The sequence below is a fragment of the Siphateles boraxobius genome, unplaced genomic scaffold, assembly GCF_051911475.1.
Source record: "Siphateles boraxobius isolate OS27281-9 unplaced genomic scaffold, OSU_SipBor_1 1, whole genome shotgun sequence".
Lineage (NCBI taxonomy): Eukaryota > Metazoa > Chordata > Actinopteri > Cypriniformes > Leuciscidae > Siphateles > Siphateles boraxobius.
The window spans coordinates 20481551-20497375 of NW_027508699.1; the positions used below are offsets into that span (position 1 = coordinate 20481551).

At 42.2% G+C, this 15825-nt stretch overlaps 1 protein-coding gene across 7 annotated transcripts in view; it reads left to right on the plus strand.

The window, feature by feature from the left end:
• The first annotated feature begins 11296 nt into the window (after positions 1-11296).
• The window catches only part of tnika (TRAF2 and NCK interacting kinase a), a 102349-nt gene continuing 97820 nt past the window's right edge, over positions 11297-15825 (plus strand). For all 7 annotated transcript variants that reach the window (XM_077228172.1, XM_077228182.1, XM_077228200.1 and 4 more), the window contains exon 1: positions 11297-11668. In XM_077228172.1, coding sequence (XP_077084287.1) covers positions 11612-11668 — 57 coding nt within the window. In that variant the 5' untranslated portion in view covers positions 11297-11611. The remainder of the gene's footprint in view (positions 11669-15825) is intronic.

A 15825-nucleotide genomic window follows, 5' to 3' on the forward strand; every position in this document is an offset into this window, starting at 1 on the left:
CTGTTCCTGTACAATTAACTTTCCCTCACTGAACGTGACGTCTGCGTCTGTTATATTTATGTGTGTGTGTTCTTGCTTAACCCACATTTTGAGGGCCAAATACCCCCACAACGATAGAAATATGGAAGACACTTGATATAGGCTATTGCATTTTTATAGCTTATGGTTGGGTTTGTTATGTTTTTATCTTTTATAATTTTAATAGGCCTAGGCTACAGCACTTTGTTATACTATATATTGGTCGCCAACTCAATCTCGTCAACTGTATATGAGATTGTTTCTGTAGATCCTGTAAACAGAAGAATGGAACAGAAAAAAATGTAAAAAAAAATTGCCCATTATGTCTGATAACGTACTCGGTTACTAACGTAACCTCTGTTCCATGAGAGTAGGGAATTAGTATTGCGTAGCTAATTTGCAGTGGGGGAAACTGCTTTCCTCTAGAAATATTGAAGCCTATTTTAAAACGCAGTGCAGCTGCACAGCGAACACAGCAGAGTGTCTAGCTCGCCCATTGGCTGTGCTGCGGCAACTGCACATTCTATGGCGAAGCGCCTCTGACGCGCAAACCAATCAGGTGACTTGGCACCAGAGCACTTCAAAGCCAGCCAGAATGGGTGTGGCTTATGCCTATAAGAAGCCCCTATTTTTCGCCATATACAGATTAAATCGACTGAAGCGATTGCAATCAAACAGATTGCAATAGTGCGGCAGGCTACGCAATACTCATTCCCTACTCTCAGGGAACCGATGTTACGTTAGTAACCGAGTACGTTCCCTTTTGAGAACGGTCATTTCATATTGTGTAGCTAATACGCAGTGGGGATGCAATGTAACATGCCACACTATTAGCAACCGGCTCTAATCCAACTGGAGCCTAGGGAAGCAACCCGAGGCTCACAGAAACGAGCCATAATTAACCCCTCACTATCCACTATCTATCTGGACAGTCTCTGGTTTGTGATCGGTAACCCCTTGGTGTGAAGCATACAAAGAGCTGTTCTGTCTGCCTAAACGGTGCAGAACGCTCCAGGTAGATTTTTAGAGCTCTGACAGGACAGAGCAAGTTAGCCTCCCAGTCGTTCTCCAAGGGTGGAAGTGCTGAAAATGTAATGACCTGCGCTCTGAGCGGAGTTGAGAGCACCTTGGGTACGTAACCATGCTTTGGCTTGAGTGTGACCCTGGAGTCACCAACCCCAAATTCCAAGCAGGAAGGGCTCACAGAGAGCGCCTGTAAATCTCCCACTCACTTGACTGATACCAGGGCCAGCAGCAGAGCAGTTTTCAGCTAAAGTGGTTTAAGATCAGCCGACTGCAGCGGCTCAAACGGGGGACCCTTCAGGGCCCCAAGGACCGTGGAGAGGCCCCAAGCCGGTATAGAATGGCCCGGGGGGGTTTACAGGAGCATGGTTAGCTGCTATGGCTGCCACATACACTTTGAGCGTGGATGGAGAGCGACCCCCATCCAGAAGCTCTTGTAGGAAGGAAATTGCCACTGACACCTCACATGACTGGGGATCGAGGTCCCTGGCTGTGCACCAGCTGGTGAATACTGACCACTTCGGAGCATAGAGGCGCCTGGTAGACGGTCCTCTAGCCTCAGTGATGGTATTCAAGATCTTTTCTGGGGGGTCCCAGGATACCTGTTGAGGGGCCACACATGGAGGGCCCATAAGTTGGGGCGAGGGGGCCAAATTGTCTCGTTCGCCTGAGTGAAGAGATCCCTCCTCACTGGAACCAGCCAGGGAACAATGTCCATCATCTGTGCCAGCTCCAGAAACCACGCCTGGGTTTTCCAGAGGTGGGCTACTAAAGGACTGGGCATCCGCTTTCCTTGATCTGTCTGATGACCTGAAGGATCATAGAGACTGGAGGGAATGCATATTGAGGACATCTGGGCCAGGAATGGACCAGCGCGTCCCTGTTCTTCAAAAAGAACATTTTCGCGTTGAGTGTTGCTTTCCGAGGCGAAGAGATCGACCTCTGCCTTGCCGAATACACTCCATATCAGATGAATCGTCTGTGGGTTGAGAGACCACTCGCCTGGGGGAGTGTTGTCTCTAGGTAGCATGTCCGCACCCAAACTTTGGACACCGGGACATGAGCAGGTCTCAGAGAGCGCAGGTTAGCCCTCCCACAGCGCCCCCGAACCTTGGTTGGAGGCGTCTGTTAAAATAACCTTCCTACTGGTGCCAGTTTTGGGCTTTCCAGGGGACCAGAGCTCTTATGCAGCGCTGGTTCTCCGTAACGTGCAGGCATCCTGACCGTCACGGATGGGCTGGCACACGGTGCTTTAGCCGTTGCTGAAGGGGGCGCATATGCAGTAATCCTAGCTGGAGTACTCACGATGCCACGGCCATGAGACCGAAAAGCCTCTGAAACCTCCTGAGAGGTGTACGCGCACCTACCCTGAAGGAGGCTATCAGCTGTTGGATAGAGAGAACGCTCTCTGGTGTGAGCCGAACTCTCATCAGTGTTGAGTCGATAACTGTGCCCAAAGAGGTTAAGTTCTGGCTGGGTAACAGTTTGCTCTTGGGAAAATTGATCCTGAGCCCCAGGCATTCCAAATGGCTGAGGAGCATGGATCTGTGTGTCAATAATTCGGTCTTCGACTGAGCCATAATAAGCCAGTCGTCGAGATAGTTCAGCACCCTGTTGCCTCAGGGGAGAAAGCGCTGCGTCCATGCAATTCATAAATGTACGGGGTGCCAGGGACAGACTGAACAGTAGGACCGTGTATTGATAAACCTGCCCCTCGAAGGCGAATCTCAAGAATGGCCTGTGATTGTGCGTTATCTGAATATGAAAATAAGCGTCTTTCAAATCCACCGTAAAAAAACAATCCCCAGGGTGAACCTAGCGCGAGAATTTGTTTGGTAGTTATCATTCTGAATGGCCGTCTCATGAGGGCTTTGTTTTTTGGTACAAGGAAGTAGCGACTGTAAAACCCCGATCGGCTCAGCGCGGGGGGAACTGATTCTATCGTCCAGCTGATTTTGTACTTCGGTGCGAAGCATGTGAGCCACGTCACTTTTCACCGAAGTCTCAATGACAGCCTGAAATCGCGGGGATCTACTCGCTCCATAATGTTCAAAACCCAGTTCGACACTTCGGGGATGGCTTGCCAGGCTTCGGCCCTTGTGGCTAGGGTTTGAATGAAACCGCCTAGCATAGGGGGACCTAATACTCTTATGTTGTGTTTTGTGCACATATTCTCCGTGGGGCTGGCTTGACAGGCCTTGGCCCTGTTGGACAGAGATAGAGTGATAACTGGGGGAGGGCCGCCTAGAGAAGGGGGACCGGTTACCCGGGTCTTGTGTGTTTGAAACCTTCCTTTTTTCTTCTTTACTTGGGCCGCTGTAAAAACAGCGTTTGTTTGTAGGGGCGCATGCAGCGCAACGAGCCTATTGACTACAATAGAAAAATCCCCAGCCGCCTGAGCTAAACAGGGAGGTGGGAGATTTAGATGAGCTCTTTTCGAGGGCGGTTAGGCCAGAGCGAGACTCTGACCCTCTCTCTTTCCTCCTGTTGCTTGGAGGTCTTCGGAGGTACAGGGTCCAACGCAATGCTGGGTCGGGGGCCCTTGCGCATCAGCCGCAGGGCGGGGCTGAGAGACCCGAGGCAATGGCTGAGGAGGCAGCGTGCTCTTAGGGCGGCTCGAGGCAGAGCTGCGGCGCTTGGGCAAGAAGTGTCTCATAGCTTGAAGACTTCTGTGCTTCAGTAAATCGTTCTGAAAACCCTTTCACAGTCGAGCCGATGAGACCAGTGCTGGAGATAGGTGAATCAGTCTGTGAGGTTCAGCCAAAGATGGCGCTCGAGCACAACAAGGTTAGCCATGCCTCTGCCAATCGCTTGAGCGGTAGCCTTCGTAGCACGCAGTGCTAGGTCTGTGGCGCTGCGCAGGTCACGAAATGCAACAGGGTTCAGGCCAGCCTCGTCCATGGTTCGGATAAGTTTAGCCTGAAAGACCTGTAACTCCGCCATGGTGTGTAGAGCTGATGCAGCCTGACCGGAAGCTGTGAAAGCGCGTCCACCAAGGGCTGAAGTGTTTGGCAGGGCTTCGAGGGGTGTACCGCTCTAGATCTCCAACCAGCAGCAGTGGGCGGGCAGAGATGAACGGTGACTGCTTCTTCGATAGGAGACAGATTCTCATAACCTTTTTCCACTGCGCCGTCAACCGAGGAGAGCATAGCGGAAGTAGAATGGAGAAAACGAGGCACGTGCTTGATATTGCTTAAAACAGGCATTCTGTTTGTGCAGTGTGATTTAAAGAAAAGTGTGCGCTTTGCTTATGTGATCAGCATGGTAATCTCGTGTGGGTTTATTTCTTGCAAGTGAAGAAATTAGGACAAAAGTATTGTAATTGTCCTATACTATAGTGTAATGTAAAATATACTTTTGAAATATTCATTTTCATTTATACAGTACATTTAAAGGCTATATGGATTTTACATCATAGGAATAATTATATAAATAATTTTTATATTATTATAATAATTGTTTGGCACCCTAAAACACCAGTGATAATCCTACAAGGTGGGAATCCTACAAGACACAGACCCAGTTTTTTTTGTAGATTATAGTCAGATTTGATTTTTGTAAAGCATCATTATTAGAATAACACTGTTTAAAAGGGTTAACAAAATCAAATTGAATTAAATTTAAATTGAACTAACATGCTAGCTAGGGCTTCTCTCAGGTTTTAGTTAATCTTTCCTCTCAGCTAAACAAATTCATCTACAGGTTTCTCTCACATTTTCTGAAATTAAAAGCTTATTATCTGGGCCTGACAGAGACAGATGACAAAATCTTTAAATCCTATCAATTAAATCCAACAACTTTGTGTACATAATTTGCATCTATATTTTTTGGTCTCAGAGGCTAAATTTATAGCTTCACACAATTTGCATCGTCTTCCCTTACTATCTGATGAGTTGTAATTCACTATAACATTGCAATGCTCACAGTTCACAGTTGCAGCCAGAGGGCAGAATGTTGTACCACAGCGGAAAGAATGATCCCTTTCTCAACCTACAATGGACAGGTGGATTCCCACCTGACTTAATGCTAAAAGCAGTTGATCAGGAAGTATTTGTAAATTTGAAGATATCACTATAGTCTTTGGGGGTATCTCAATCAGCTCCCTAGTTCAGTAGTCAGGACACTCATCAGGGAATCAGTCATTTTAAGGACTGTCTCAATCGCAGAATCACACTGAAATGTTTGCTTCCTAAAAAGTCACACAATGCACTGTAAAAACCAGGGAGCATTGATGCATTCATGCACTTGGGAGCTAGGGAGCTGATTGAGGCGCACCCTTAAACATGTCTTTCCTGATTATCTGCCTGATGCTGCTTGTGCTCCTCACATGAGAAACGTGGAATGTGCCACACTGACCTAAATCAGTTGGTACTCAAGGGTGCTCAACAGAAAAACAAAAACAAAACATGTAACCCATAATTACAGTGGTTTAACAGATGTGACTGTTAAGAAGTCAACAAACATATTATGTAATAAACTGTTGGATGACATTTTGTATTTGTCAATATTGCTTAAAATAGTCAAGCTATTTAAATGGCTCTCTTTTGGTGTGTCCCAAACACTTCTTTTCTGATAATTACTTTCAGCAAGCTTTTTGATTTAGTTTCAAATTGATTTTTAACTCTTTCCCCACCATTGACTGAATTTTCTGGCTTTCCATGCTTTCACTGTTATACAGTATGGGGGCGCTATGATATCTTCTGAAAGAGTACTGAATCTTCGGATCAATACACAGGCAAAAAAAGCAGAAAAAGGCTATAGCATATGAAGGGGCGCCGCTAAGGGGGGAAAAGTTAGGACGATTCTAAGGGCCCACACACTTTTGGGGCCCTCAGAGATCAATTTTATTAATGGAATGGGTGCGGTAGGGGGCCCAACCTCATATTCTTCATAGGGCCCAAAATTTCTAACGGCGCGCCCCTGAGCAAATGTAAAATAATACGATCATCAACGCAAATGGCATCACGTTCCACTCAAATACCCCCTTCCTGCTGGAGAATACGGAGGCCTGTTTTGCCGCTGGAGTCAGTTCCACTTGCCAATAGCCGAGGCTAGTCCTTGACAATATGCTCATTCAGAACCCTATAGTCTACGCACAACCGGTTCTTCTGGTCTTTCTTTTGCACCATTACGATGGGTGAAGCCCAGCTGCTATTGCTCGGTGAGGCTAAACCAGTGTTGTTTGTTGTTGTTGTTTTACAGGTGGACCAGGCCGAGTTTGAATGTCATGTTGCACCAGGCTAGTGCGGACAAGGTCTATGGGTCCTGTAGAGAAGACATCGCTGTAGGCATTAAGCGACTCTGCCAGTTCGCACTGCTCAATCTCTTCCAGCTCCATTGTACTCTCTACATACAAGGACTTAAGATGATTTGGGACGACAGCAGGGAGTGGATCTGAAGAAGGCATTTTTGGGGGTGGTAGCAGGAACCACAACAGCAGGCTCAATGACTCCCTCTTTCACCTTCACAGCGATGGTACCTGGGTTATGTAGTCTGATGGGAATTTGATTACTTGAATGGGCATCAACTACAATATGTGCCACCATTACCTGGTGCTTCTCCATGAAACCTTTAGTTGGGCTCAACAGCACATCGCCCCACACCTGCTCCCGGTATGGCTGACAGACATCACAATGTTTAGCCGGCACCGCCGGCATGTTCCAAGAATGGATGTCCCAAGATGGCATCAGTGCTCTCAGCTACATCTGCCACGATGAAGTTGACACTGACGGTATGGGTTCCGACTTGAATTGGAACGTCGACTTCCCCAAGGACATCGACATTTATTGGGCTTATTCCTTGCAGAGGATGTACAGTCGATAGCTTGAATGGGGGTCTTACATCTGCCTTAATGGTCTCATAGCAGTGTCGGGGTAATAGACTTTCTGTTTTCCAGAAGAGCACATACCTCCATGTCGTACAGCAGTGTGTGTATACACATCTCCGGCCCACTCCCCTAGACTCTGAGAACCATTGAGGCAGGTTGGATTTCCTAAGCCTGGGGTGGCACCGGAGCTACTCGTTGCAGGTTAAACCTAGGAGAAGGACAGTTCCCCATCATGCTCTCCCCTAATAATTTTGACAAGACAATTCTTGAAAACACTCTGCATCTGTCTGTTGAGTGGTGGGCATCTCAAGATCATTGGCTGAATCTGAAATCGCCCCTATACCCTCAAGTAGGGCGTTATTTGAGGAGACAGACATTTGTAGTGGTGTCTGAAACCATAGTGGGCATTATTGAGTGGACTTATTCAATCCCACATTGCACTGCAATAACGAGTGTACAACTGATGTACGCTCAGCCGCTGTCCGAATTTGCTCACTCCTTTTTATTCACTCCTTCAAGTGAACAGTATTAGCAGACTAACGTAGGGAATAGTAAATTAAGGTTTAGGGGGCTATTTCGGATTCAGCCAATGTCATACTTTGCCTGGTGGCATTTTCCCAGCGCCACCTGGTGGACTACAGTGCAAAATCCAACATACAGTAGTAAGCAGTGTAGGCCTACTGTAAATACTTGACATTGTTTTAAGTACAGCCATTATCCACAAAGAGAGATACACTCTCCCCACAGAACTGCTAATGTAAGTTTTTTTAATAGCAACTCTACCTATCTCATCTTAACAGGCTCTTCATGGATAGGAATCGATCCTTACAGTAAAGTCTAAACCAGCTCCATTTTTCACTGTCATTAGTGTACAGTCTGAAAGGACAGATCAAGACTTTAGCAGATTCCAGGGCTGTACATGCTGCCTATGGTAGATATCACCTATATATGTGTCCCTGAGGGCCCACTGCCAGGAGTTAAGTGCTGCATACTGACGCTGCTGAATACACAAGCTGACTGCAGTGTGCCATTGCAGCTAGAAATTTGTGCAACTCTTAATGGTTGTAATGGCTCCACATGAGCACCACGCAATGTGTGAGACAAAAAGAAGGGAGTGTGGCAAATCTGTCTCCGCTATTTTATTATTTCATCATCCAACTCTGCCAAGGAAAGTGATTGAGCTTGTGAGAAGTGCATTGTTTGAAGGTGTAAAGGGACAAATTTTGTAAATAAATAAATAAATAATAAAAGCTCTTGCTCATGCTTGGACTAGTTACAAATTAAAATGTATGTGAGAAACTACGCTAAGGTGGTCTTGAATAATAGTTGCCAGATCTTGCTAAGAAATTAATTGCAGGGTGGCTAAAAATAAGACAAGCCTCGGGTAGCTTATTGAAAACAGGCCTATTTTTATTTAATAATTTATATATATATATATATATATATATATATATATATAAAAGTTAATTTCTATATATATATATATATATATATATATATTACTATTATATTTATTATATATGATGTATCTGACAGCAGAGAGAAATGTTCCCTTTACTGTATTTTATACAAATTCTAAAATATATATGAAATAATTATGTATCACGACATCTACATTGTGTAGTTTTCTTGAACAAGTGACCATATTTGACAACTGCTGTTGGTCATACTTTGTTGTGCACAAATGCGTGGCTGTAGCTACAATGTAAATGAGCCCCAAAAGTAGCAACCTGTGACTTCATGAACAAAACAAGGCCAAAGTCACTTGTTGTATAATAAGTGGACATGGCAACACTGCACTGAATCAATTCAATCTTTAAGTTTAGCTGATGCTTTGAAAAGACTCACGCTTCAGACTCTTTTATATGGAATCTCTTTCTTCTCAGACCAGCACAAATCACTCCTCTGTGTCATCAGTGTACGCATTGTATGTTTTTTTGTTGTTGTATTGCTGGCTAAAGGATCATGCACATTTGGTAGTGCAAAACTCTTTCACTCTGTCACATAGAGCTGAAAGGCTTTTTTGTTTTCCGTTGACTGACCAAATGCTCTTTCTATTCACACTTGATTCCTATTTAGCAGACTCCTAATTTATTTTTATTCTGTAACAGCCTTTGAACATTACAGCAAAATAGCAAAAGACAAACCGGTCTGCTGATTCAAGTAAACATGGAAAGTTACTTTCTATTGAAGAAGCTCCTCTGGGGCAAACACTATTCCTGCACGGATGTCACACAGTAATCCCCGAGAATATTCTTTAAGACTTCCTTCAGATACAAATTCAGATAAAAGTTTTTAGACAAAACACATTGCCCAGGAAGGCAAATTACATGACTCACTAGGGTTAACATAGCAAAGAGAGTTTGACATGTCTAAAATCTGCCCTTTTACGTCACCTACTGTACATCATGCAGCCATATATAGGGGTTTGATGGCCCGGGGAATCAACCCTAGTTGCTCTCATTGGCTATTTGGCCCAAGCATGATGAACCTGCAAATAAATGAATTGCTTTTGTTTTAGTATTGCTCTTTGTGAGTCAATTTGGATTAAAGCAGCTACAAATGGCTAAATACGTCATTTGGTGCTCTGAATTCCGCCTGTTTAACTCTAAACTAAAGGCATTAAAAAGAGATAAATACAAAAAGACTCAAAAAATATAAATGATTTGAAGACTCAGAATCAGATTTTGGCATTACAAAAATGATCAAAACACAGTGAGGGACTCTCATCTGGCTAGCACTACTGACATTTAAAGCAAACAGTGACCTTTAACCTTGAAACACCCACTTGAAGAGCCTTGCATGCCAAGTAACGTGGTTACACTTGTGTCCAGTTGTTGCCGAGCAGCTGTTTTGAATAGGTAATAATAAAAGGAATCCATGGAATTTTAATACAGATTTATTAGAGAAACTCCAGAGGAGCTGAATTCAGTAGCTGCCTCTTCAAACAAGCGTCAGTGGAGCAGAGTGCTCTGTATTTTATGTGATGATCTCAAGTAATACAAGATATGTTAACTCACAAATGCTGTTTAATCGCCAAAGACCCTGAGAACATAATAACCTCTAATCATTGATAAAATCATTTGTTTTTATCAGTTTATTAAGCAACATCTCTTAAAGCCAGTCATGCTGTAGCAAGAAGTCTAAACACACCGTTCATCAGCAGTATGAAACTGATTTATCTGAATGACAGACCCTCTACTCTAATTTTAGCCAAAAATAAACGTGATTTGTCTCTTGACAGGCATGTTACCATACTACAATAAAAGTGGAAAGTAACTACAGGAAAGAAAACATGCTGTTGAGGGAGGAATTTGAGTTCCTGACAATTATATAGGTCAAGTTTCCAAGGAAACACAAACGTTTGGCTGAATTACAGGGTCGTTGAGTCAGACTGCAATATTTCAGATGAAAATGAGGGTAATGGGATGAGCTTATTATTCCTTTAAAATGAAACCACAATAGATTAAAATGAGAGAAATTGACCTGTATTATTAGGATTGTAATGCTTTACTAGGCTATTAGTTGCAGACCCAAATTTTGTATTATTATTTACTGATATCGTTTTTTTTTTTTTTTTACAATTTACGAGAAAAGCATATACTGTATAATTTAGATAAAAACTCAGACACATATATGGGGAGGTTTTAATGGAATTGGTTTATTGTTACACTTCTTTAAAAGAAAATTAAATATTTTTTTACGTTTATGCTGGAAAATAAAGAGTTGTATAACACCATAGTTCCAAAGCAGAGGTGACTTACAGTATTTTGGACGTTATCATCGTTAAGACAAGACTGCTTGTTAAATCTCATTCATACCTTACATGGCTTGGAAACTGTCATTGTGATAACCTGAATGTGCCTTGAAGCAATGTCAGATTTGGTGCTCAGCCAAATCTGTCAGATAAACATGCTTTTAAATTATCTTAGTTCCAAAGAAGAACCACATAAGATTACTAACTGCATAAAGGGCAGCGTAACATAGAATAAAGAGCTATGACGCAAGTGTGTTCCTGAGAAAGTATTCCTACAGCATTTAAAGTTTATTCTTTTGAAGGTGCTTTAATGCTGCAAGCCAATAAATTGTTGCCAAAAAGTCACTTTTAAAGAAATGAAGCATAATACTACACAACATAAAGGTTTACATTTTATTTACGTAGTAAAATATATTGTCTTGTAATATTGTCTTTCAGTGCACTTTAAAACCTCACAAGCTCAAGATAACAGAAGCACTGATTTTAATATTTTAATAATTGAATAACGGGACATAAAAATAATTATAATGAAATGATGGGGTTCCATAGAGGTGTCATTTGAAAGGAATGTTTGAGGGTTCCTTCCTTGTAGCAGTAGAACTTTACCGTGGAAATAATAATTGGGCGGTGATAGTGACGCTGACCACGCCCCTTCTCTTAAGCACTCCCACATATCTGATTGATGCTAGTCTCAAGACAAGCAACATTGAGATTTCGGCGACAGTGTTAGAGACTGAAAGATGTGTAGCTCCTGAAAAACATGCCGTCCTCAGAGCACGCGATGTTTTTGTTTGCTGGTGTAAAAGCTAACTGAGGTCTAGCGAAAGCGTCGGTGGAATCCACTGTTAAAAGACGGATTGTACAAAAGCACGAGCGATCAGCGAGAAGAGATTTGCACGCGCTGCCGTAGAAGATCGGCGGACGGCTGTCTGAGATCAACATTTATTTGTTTCTCCGTATAATTCCGGTTTTCTTTCGTCTTTAATATGGCGAGCGATTCTCCGGCTAGGAGTCTGGATGAAATTGACCTCTCTGCGTTAAGGGTAAGTTATGTGTCCTTCATTGAAGATGCTCATTGATGTGTTATGGTGTTGCAGTTGCGCCGTAATGGCAGGTGCAACAATCACTAACGTTACAATAGTACAAATGGAATGAAATGGAAAATAACGGTTTAACGAACAGCAACAAGGCGTTTTAATTCCGACCAGAAGCGTTTTTTGTTTCTTGTTCAGTCGATAAGGATTCATTATGTGATCGGCGGCTGGATGTATCAGATCAAATAACTGTTTTGTAAAACTTATTACAGAATATTAAAGAAATTGTCTACGAACTGATCCGGTTGATAAAATAACATCCCGATGATCATGCATATCGCAGTCTAAGGAAGCCTATATGTAGGCATTTATTTTGCATTGTTTGTGTAGGCTACATGTTGTACTAGTGTGTCCTTTTAAAGTAGCCTATTCGAATGCCTGGTTCTCCGATTTGTTTTATCAGGACTTTTATGAATCAATTATTAATAAGAATATCCGAGATGAGGAAATTTTTTTTTTAGAAGTCTAGTTCAAAACGCCAAGTTATTAAAAATGCAGTGCTTGTGGCTTTGTTGATTTATTAAATTTTTGAAGCGAACATTTATTGCAATCATCAGTAGGCTAATAGTTATTTCCTCTGCACCTTGAATAGCCTACATACAGCACAGTATGACTAAAGCTTAAATAATTTAAAGCTTAAATTTTTCAAAAAGTTTTTAAACACCTCTTTTTTTTACACCAATATACATTTGAGTCATGCGCATCAAGTTTTTGGGGGAGGATTTGTTTGTTTGATTTTAATTTTAATAAGCCATTTGACCTAAATAAAACATGTGTTCTCATAAAAAGGTCAAAATATTCTTGTCACATGACAACAAAATGGCTTCCTGCGCGTTGGTTATGCATGGCACACTGACATTGAAACATTTTCAAATACGAGTCATATTTTTAAACAAAATTGATTCAATGCTTGAGGTTTTTTTTGGCACTGCTACACCATCAAGACACTTTTTTTTTTACCCCTCAAAAAACATCACAAGCAATTTAATTCTGGTTCAGAATGATGAAAACGCATTCATCACAGCATAACAATTGCATGTTTGAATTGCATTGTAATTGTATTTAATAATATTACAATTTAGTAATGGAAGTAATAGATCTCGACCAGTAGCACATCACTCATATCTGTTCTTTTATTCCACTGTTCGTTCAATGGAAACAAAATTGAACTTGCTGTGTGCTGTTGTATGATCTATCTATGTCCAGCGGGGAAACTGTGTGCCATATGCATGGCTTGATAAATGCTCAAATCCTTCATAATGCCACCAAATTACTCCCAGCATGTTTTCCTGCGACTTCTGATTAGATAAACTGGGTTACTTCTTAACAAGGCTCCGGTTTTATGTGTCTCTCCTCGGATTATAAAAACTGTGTCAGTCTGTCTAATTAGTGTGAGTGCGTATGTGCGTTTAGTGGGTATGCATCCTTTAGCTCAACTGGTTCAACATGCCACCAACACATCTTTAGATCATGGGTTTTGGTTAAAGGTAAATGCACTGTTTTTCTTATTAGTTATGCTAAACTAATATTTGCTAACGTCTGCTAAATTCATGCATTTAAGGGTACACGACAGCCATATACTAAAAACAGAAAAGTTCTTCCTATGCATTTTTTTGCGTACAGACGACACAATTGTTAAAAAGATCCCCGTTCACACGGATCTGCGAAAATGACTAAAAATGCTGTATTATGGATGCCAAGCCAGTAGTTGGCGGTGTTACTATGTAAAGAAATGTTACGTGCTTATAGACTGAACACAGAATATGCATGTGCTTTGTCACTTTTTTTCACAAATTTGCGTTTTTGTAGTTTATTCAAAGACGATAACGCTTCCTTAAAAAAAACAAAAAACCTTGCACTATAAATCCGTTTTCAAAAGTTTATATTTTCAGACCCCCAAAATGAGTGGCTATCACCAGACTTGGCTCAATCTTTTAAGATTGAACATTAGTCTGGGGAGTCTGCTCTGTATTTTCTACTGCGCAAGAGGCGTGATCAACGGGCATAGTTGAAATGACTCTGTTGGATAGTCCTTAAACCAATCAGACCAACGATCCAGGTGACGTACTTTGCAGAGCGACGCGAAAACTCCAGGCGGGAAATGTTTCAACAAGTGTTGTTTTTTTAGCATTGATCAGCGGTTTGCAGAATCATCAATGTCATCGAGCAATTTTTGCAGGTTGGGCAAAAAAAAACATGAAAGTGAGTGGTCGCCATGTTGAATGTAAACAAAAAGCTGCTTGCCGTCACTTCTCTATCGTCATCGTGATAAACCCGCCAATAGCACGCCAGCTGGATAAGCCAGTTTGTGATTGGTCCCCGCAGATTTTTAATGGAAGCAGGATAGGAAAATGTCCAGCCTGAGCAGCAGGGCAAAATCAAATCGCCAGCAGATCGGGCTGGGTTTACTCAGTCTACCCCAAAATGCTAATGTCTTGTAAATGAACTGCCATTGGTTGAAACGGGTGTCATGTAAACGGCCCCTGAGTGTGAAAATATGTACATATATATATGTTTCGTGATGAATGTATCTGATAAGTAAATTGGACAAGATATAAGTGGTTGGGCAGTTTAAAGATGCCCATATGGTGAGGCACAGTTTCACAGCAGTCATAAACCAATTACCCTGTGTGCTGTAGGATCTAATGAGCTAAAGGGATGCCTGTGAAGTGCTCTCCGTTCTCTGCTCGTGAGGCTAAGTAGCGCGTGGGATGGAAAGATTACTGCAGATAGCCCTTTGAGTGCTTTTGATTTGGACATCCATTGTGTCTGGTGCATTAGCTGCACCTTCACTGCCTTCTCACACATGGCTCTGTTTGCACATCCATGCATTGACACTACAAATCACATGGCACCCCAGATGTTGCTCACATTTTGAATGGGATTAAGTGTTAATCTCTGTATTTACTAGATCTGCACTCTGCCCTTCACTGAGGCAAGATGATCTGTAGCTCCTCACTTTTCACACCATCCTATGGAAGAATTGAGTTTTAAAGGCCGCTCATGTCCCTTCCTGACTGTGACTTTCCATCGGCAGAGCAAATGCAGATTGTTTTTAAAAACACTCCTGATGCTTTGTCTTGATTTAGACGAAACATGCATTCAGTGTCTGATGCAACCTTATTTTTGCTGTCTGTCCAGAACCCTCATTAGATGTTTGTTTATAAAATATCAGACTTGCATTTGGAAATCAATCCTTTGCTTTTGGAAATCAATCCTTTGCTTTTTATCTTCCTGTTCATTTAAATACAGGTCCTTTCATGTCTTTTATTGTTTTAATACTGATGATTTTGGCATACAGCTCATGAAAACCCAAAATTCCTATCTCAAAAAATTAGCATATTTCATCCGACCAATAAAAGAAGTGTTTTTAATACAAAAAAAGTCAACCTTCAAATAATTATGTTCAGTTATGCACTCAATACTTGGTCGGGAATCCTTTTGCAGAAATGACTGCTTCAATGAGGCGTGGCATGGAGGCAATCAGCCTGTGGCACTGCTGAGGTGTTATGGAGGCCCAGGATGCTTCGATAGCGGCCTTAAGCTCATCCAGAGTGTTGGGTCTTGCGTCTCTCAACTTTCTCTTCACAATATCCCACAGATTCTCTATGGGGTTCAGGTCAGGAGAGTTGGCAGGCCAATTGAACACAGTAATACCATGGTCAGTAAACCATTTACCAGTGGTTTTGGCACTGTGAGCAGGTGCCAGGTCATGCTGAAAAATAATCTTCATCTCCATAAAGCTTTTCAGCAGATGGAAGCATGAAGTGCTCCAAAATCTCCTGATAGCTAGACTCTGGCACCTTGATTTCCGAATGACATGCAAAATTTGCTTTCATCCGAAAAAAGTACTTTGGACCACTGAGCAACAGTCCAGTGCTGCTTCTCTGTAGCCCAGGTCAGGTGCTTCTGCCACTGTTTCTGGTTCAAAAGTGGCTTGACCTGGGGAATGCGGCACCTGTAGCCCATTTCCTGCACACGCCTGTGCACGGTGGCTCTGGATGTTTAGCATATTTCATCCGACCAATAAAAGAAGTGTTTTTAATACAACAAAAAAAAGTCAACCTTCAAATAATTATGTTCAGTTATGCACACAATAGTCAATA